This window comes from Dermacentor albipictus, chromosome 5 (assembly GCF_038994185.2).
Source record: "Dermacentor albipictus isolate Rhodes 1998 colony chromosome 5, USDA_Dalb.pri_finalv2, whole genome shotgun sequence".
In the NCBI taxonomy this organism is placed as follows: domain Eukaryota; kingdom Metazoa; phylum Arthropoda; class Arachnida; order Ixodida; family Ixodidae; genus Dermacentor; species Dermacentor albipictus.
The window spans coordinates 142,617,592-142,623,906 of record NC_091825.1 but is presented as its reverse complement, the minus strand read 5'-3'; the positions used below and the strand labels follow the sequence as shown (position 1 = coordinate 142,623,906).

The 6,315-nt window shown below is 41.4% G+C and overlaps 1 protein-coding gene across 3 annotated transcripts in view; it reads right to left on the bottom strand.

Moving 5' to 3' along the window:
- Nucleotides 1–217: 217 nt before the first annotated feature.
- Nucleotides 218–6,315, bottom strand: part of ArgRS-m (arginyl-tRNA synthetase, mitochondrial) — a 33,059-nt gene continuing 26,961 nt past the window's right edge. The window contains exons 14-17 of one of the 3 annotated variants that reach the window (XM_070539074.1): nt 6,135–6,269; nt 5,063–5,137; nt 1,437–1,500; nt 218–413 (exon numbers count right to left, since the gene is read on the bottom strand). In XM_070539074.1, coding sequence (XP_070395175.1) covers nt 327–413; nt 1,437–1,500; nt 5,063–5,137; nt 6,135–6,269 — 361 coding nt within the window. In that variant the 3' untranslated portion in view covers nt 218–326. The remainder of the gene's footprint in view (nt 414–1,436; nt 1,501–5,062; nt 5,138–6,134; nt 6,270–6,315) is intronic. The other 2 variants (XM_070539075.1, XM_070539076.1) reach the window with 2 other exon arrangements.

Sequence of the window (6,315 nt, the reverse complement as noted above, 5' to 3'; positions counted from 1 at the left end):
GCCCGTATAAATTGCTTAAACATTTCTTTCCTGCCCCTTTAAGTGTCTTAAGCACATTGTGACTTGCTGTGTTATTGCCATCCTATTATGTCAACTAAGTGTGAAAGATTTCATATTGAAGAAAAGATAAGCTTCTGATAAAAGCTCTGGTGGTTTGCTAATGCATGAAAATGCTCATCAGTTAGTTTAGATAGCAGAACATCACGAATGTCTTGGGCTAAGTTGCATGATCCCTTTATTATCGCAACGCTGAAGTTAAACCAGCGTAAGAGCTTGTGAGTCATACAGAGCCAGCATGAGTTGAACATCTTGACTTTAATAACTATCTACATTGCTGTCAGGGGCTCGACACCTAGGAGCCGCATCCCTTGTGCAAGTGTCACTCTTGCAGCATGGAAAAGTAGAAGCCTCGCCTGCAAGAAAGGTCTCCTATAATCAGATATCCTCAAAGGTACAAACACATTAATTTAAAAAATGCAGCAGCAATATTTTTTGTAAGATGCAAGTCTACTACGCAAGTCATTGAAACAGGTTCCTTTTTCATCCACAAAACTATTTGTACTGTTTAGTGTATAGGCTCACATAACAGTGTCGTACAAGCAACAGCTTCCACTCCAACTTAAGAAAGGAAGTTACAAAAACAACATTTATGCCATTGTCAATTCAGAACAGGCTCTGGCTTTATATGTTTTTACATTGTCATGGTGTAATGACCGTAAATATACACAAATACCACCAGGAACAGGGAATAAAAAAATTTAGCTCTTTGTTTGACAAACTTTTGACTGAATGCAAATGTGACAAGTTATTGAATCAAACCTAATGTTTCAAATCGGTTCAATATTTATACATGCATCGCCATACATTCCAGAGCAATTGCCAGTGTTCACATAAACTTAAGATTGTACAGCAGTATTTGTGACGTGCACGAAACCTGATAAGGCATGCCTGTCTTGCTGTCAAAATGGTGATAATGTTCAAGACATTTCAGATAGAGTAAGTGCGCCTTGCACCATATTGATAACCTGATAACGGGAGCCATAAGATGAAGCTGACGCCTGGCGAAAAGTTAAAAAAAATGCATGCCTGGCAGTATTGCCACACAGGCATTGTGGGAATGCCACTGGGCGTTCCCATACTACTGGGACATCGGTTCAGCTGTATGCAGCTAATGTTCCAATACAGTACATGATGGTTTCTTAAGCCTTTGCACCCAATATTTATTCCTCTCTCTCTCTCTTCTGTTTTGAGAAGAAGTGGGACAGGGGGTGCGTACAGAAAGTATGGAAAGTTTGCCGGGTGCACATGTGAGGAAGCCATGGTCCTCGTGCTGTTATTGCAGCTCTTTGCCTGCTTCTCAACCCACAATTCTTTTGTTGCAAGCTAAACATAGTACACACATAAAAGTGCTGGTTGACACTTGATAGGTGCATCACCTGTGCTATGAACAGTCCTTGGCTCTTGACAGGAAGCTCCTTGGTGGCTCGGCCAATGGCATGGCTGCATAATAGCATGGAAACAACAATAGTTTTTTGACAAACTGTACAGACTTAGCGCTTAGAGAAGATGAACATTACGAGTATTTTCAAATTTCAGTCTCACACCAGTAAACTGTAGGTGAAAGGAGGGGATGGGCCTCTCATGTGCCCAATAATAGTACAGGGGCTGTTATATATGAATATATATGACATAGACCTCCTTTGTCTTATGATGGAATAGACAAACAATGAACATAAGTTTGTTCTTGTGTCCTTCGTTTGACCTTCTGGCTATTTGTGACTTCGGATTCTTAGACGTTGTCCCCACAGCCCTCTAGGCCCTCTAACAAAATAGAATAATAATAGAATAGGCCCTCTAACAAAAGCACACATTATAGGTTTGTCCAACTGCATCATATAAGACATACCCCTGTACTGTAACTGCAACAAACGTTTTTTTTAATTAATAAGAAAAAATCAGAAATAATACACATAAGCAAATAAAACCAAACTACACACTAATACAGTCAACTTCCGCTAATTCAACCCTGATGGTACCGACAAAATTTGTCAATTATCCAGCGATTCAAATTAAATGAGATTCAGAAAAAGCTCCAAAACACACCGCTGATTCATTTCACAATATTTGCCCCGATTCTAACATACCCCCGAACAAAATGTGCACAGTGGCAGCAGCCAATGTGCACATGTTGGGTGCTTTAAGCTGGATTCACACAACAGACCGAATCGTGATGTGAGATTGGAGGTTGCATATCACGGGACCACCTGTTCCTGTGGTGCTCACTTGGTCTGTGTGAAGAGATTCACTACATGTCTGAAAGCCAGGTCATCATTGGGATTTTCAGCAGAAGATACCAACACAGTCAACACTTGTTACAATGAACCGTAATAATCCGATTAGAAAGTCTGTTTTATCCAAAGCCCATTCCATCCTAAATTAGATCTGCCCAGCATGTTTTGAAAAGACAAAACTTCTAATATACTGCTGTCGACTGCTTGTTTACTGGAACCTGGAGACAATCACAAGAACAACTAAAAAATTAAATGTAAGATAAGTAAGTAAAAATAATTTACGCAGTAATCATAGCGGCAGACAAATTACGGTTTTCCCGATTTTCATGTCAGGTGAAAATGGGTTTAAACAATATTTCTATCTCTAGAATAGTAGCTTGGGCTTGTTGGTTTTCCATCCTGCTAGTAACAGCGCAAAATGTAGACGAGAGACGAGACAAGAAGACACCACAAGCGCTGTCTTTCAACAACTGTCTTTCCGGGAGATAATTGAGGCAGCCGAGATTACCAGACTTCGTGACCAATGCGTTAGCACGCCGTCCTTGTTACTGACAAAAAAAGAACTTGAGCTTTTGCATGTGCAACCACTATCTTGAGTGCAAAAAAGAAAAAGTGCATGTTTCACATGATGTGCGATCACGTGACTGCGACACGTGTGGGCAATGGTTATAAGAAGTGGTGTTTCTTTCGGAATAAATGTTGTTGAAAGACAGCGCTTGTGGTGTCTTTTTGTCTCGTCTCTTGTCTACATTTTGCGCTGTTACTAGCAGGATATTTCTATCGATGTGTCCAGCTCCCCTCCATGCTAGCAAGCCGGCCCGGCTGCGTTGCCATCACCGATGGCACAAGCAGCCGCTACGGTTTATTTTTCACAAAAGTCAATGGTTTATAGAAGAAGCTGATGTCTTATTTTAATGTTTCGTGACACGCAACAACTGTCGAACCTCTAGCATGAGCAAGGGCTGTGATATGCTCATAGCCTACATCCGGCTGTCACACTGCACTGCACTATACACACGACAGCTTGATCACCACCCTACGTAGCTTGTACGCCGTGAATAGGTGTAATCTATCTACTTTAGTGTGTGAATTGATGCAAGCAGAAATAAGGTGTTCTCAAGATGATGCACTTTTGGATCGTTGGTGGTTGTTTTTGAAGTGCTGTAAGCCACTGCTTCGAAGTGAAGCAGTTTGGGCATCGCGGTACCCTCGACACTGAGCTGACAGTGGTGGGTGGCAGCGATCCACCTGCCTGGCCGTTCCGAAAACTCTCTGTTGCCAGTAGTGCTTTGTATGGCATGCTGTTATTGGAAGCTTGCCACTCATGTCTTCATTCCAAGTGTATTCTCACACTTTTCGCAAGCGGCCGGAAAAAGTTGCCACTGCCACACGCATGCATCGCTGCTGCGAAGTACATTGTATACGCCTCCTCTAGACAATATTTGTCCAATATTGTGTCCACTGTAGCTGTAGTTAAAGCCGGATCCATTAAAAGCAGAATTTATTGCATTAATAGTGCAATAACATTTCTGCAAATCTTTAACTTTTGGATCAGACTCTATTTCTCCCAGTTCATGCTCATCTTTCCTTGGGATTTCTCTTGACTGTAACTTGAAATATAAAGACCACATTTCTCACATAAGAAAGAAAATAGCATACGGTATTCACGTTCTAATTAAAACTCGTCCCTACTTTACACATGACGCATTAATCTCGCTATACCACTCATTCATTCACTATCACATTAATTACGGCATAATATGCTGGGGTAACACATATAACACTCACTTGGCATCCCTCCAGGTAATCCAGAAGCAATTCATAAGAACTGTTACGAGCAGTTCACGCTTTGCAAATGGAAAATCACTACTACATGAAAACAACATCCTAACCATTTCAGAACTCACCAAATATAATCTAGGAATTTTATTCTATAAATATTTGACTAAGGAGCTACCATCGATCTGCTCCTCACCTTGTGACCTGATAGCTCATAGTCACACTAGATTTGCACTCAATAGTAATTTCCTTCTATCTAAAGTGCATACCAACTATGGTAAACAGACTGAGGAATTTTCCTCAATATTGCTTTGGAATACTCTATCAGCCATAATCAAAAATGCAAGATATTTATACCAACTTAAAGGGGACCCTAAAAGCATTCATAATACATACTTACCGATAGTGTCCGTTTTTTTGTTTTCTAATTTTATTCTGTTTTTTATGCTGTCATGCTGTTAACAAGTGTTGTTATTACTCATATGCTATAAACATGTTTCTATATTACTCTTAGCTCTCATCTATGCTAGTGTTGCTTTGAACATCGTATACCATCATAAGTGCCTTTAACAGGAGATCCCGTAAGTCTTTGACTATGGGACCTCTTTATGTATACTACGCACCTGTAATATTTTTGTATTTTTACTAATGAACAAATTCTGAAATAAATTCTGAAAGAAGAATGCTCTGTTTTATCTGAAAGTATGTTGTGTGCAGATCCGTTGTAAGGGCAGCAGACTGTATGCTGACGGCAAAGCGCCTTAGTCATGCAACTACTACCTTTCCAATTCAAGTCGCTCATTGAATTGAAACGTGTGCAGCAAAAAGGAGTGGCTGGTGCTGTTAGCCGAAAGCAGTGAGTGGAAGATTGCAGCGCTCCAATGTGTTTACACCATCGGTCCTGCTTTGGCATGTGAAAGTATGGTCAGTTCATCCATGGTGTCGTCTGCAAGGAAGCCAGTAGCCACGACAATACGGGATAGGATACGTACCTAAGAGCGAACAGGTACTGTGCCACAATGCAGGGCTCCAGCTGGTCAACTGCGCTGCATACAACCTCTTCAAATCTGCAAGGAGCCGACAAAATATTTCACATGAAATCGTGTGAAATCAGTGCTTCTTGTGACTGCTGAAGTGCAAGTTTCCTGAACATCCCACCAGAATGCATGCACAAGGTTGAATGTAGTTTCAGATATGTGCAGGCAAGCTGATGTACAGCTGCCATCAGACTTTACACATACACAGAAGATGCACTTCTATCAGCTTTGACTGAAAATGTACTGGGCCATGAAAATGACACATCTGTGATTTTGAAAAGGTGACAGAGCAACTAAGCAATTGCATTGCCCCTGTCATTGGCAAACATCAGTGCCATCTGCAGCTGGAACATTTCAGGTGCTCAAAGCATATTCAAGTTATAATGGGGCATCGGTTGTACTGTTACAATTGTACACAGCATTTGTGCTGCTAAGCATGAGGGCATAAGTTCGATTTCCAGCTGAGATGGCTGCATTCTGATGAAGGTGGAATACAAAAACACTTGTTGCATGTTAAAGGTGCATGTTAAAGAACCCCGGGTGGCCAAACCTAACACATAGAACCTGACTATGTTGTCTCTCATAGCCTGTTTGTTGCTTTGGGGTGCTAAAGGGCCTCTAATTTGACTTAATTGTTGTCTACTGCACAGCATGCATGAGGACTAAGAGAAGGCATAAGAATAATAATGCAAGCTCTTGCATCATAAACCTTGTCACTTCCTTTGGGCTCTATGCTGTGCTCAGCACAATTATGAAGCAATGGTGGACTATTATGATCTAACACTCAAATATACTGAATAGATCATTTTATGCACTCATGATTTTAGCATATTTTTGTGTGACTCATACCAGACAAAAGGTTCACCAGACAATGTGCAAAACTGCAGCTACCTCACTCCACATTGATGCTTAGCATTTAGACAGTACACAAAGCACTCCTGGGGTGTCCTATTACAGTAAATGCCTTAATAAGACATACAGAGCAGCTCTAATAATAAAGCAACATGGATGGAGGTGCAGGCCTCACCTGGCTACCTGGAGAGCCAGAGCGAGTGCACAAGATTCTTGCAGGAGATCCACTGCAGCTTCTGCTTCTACTGGCAGCCCAGCCTTCTCCTCAAGGCTGGAAAAAGGGGTGCATTTGGCTGGCTGCCACAGTTCTCTAGTACAGTGCTTCATGGACTCAGCCAAACGTATTGCAACAGCTG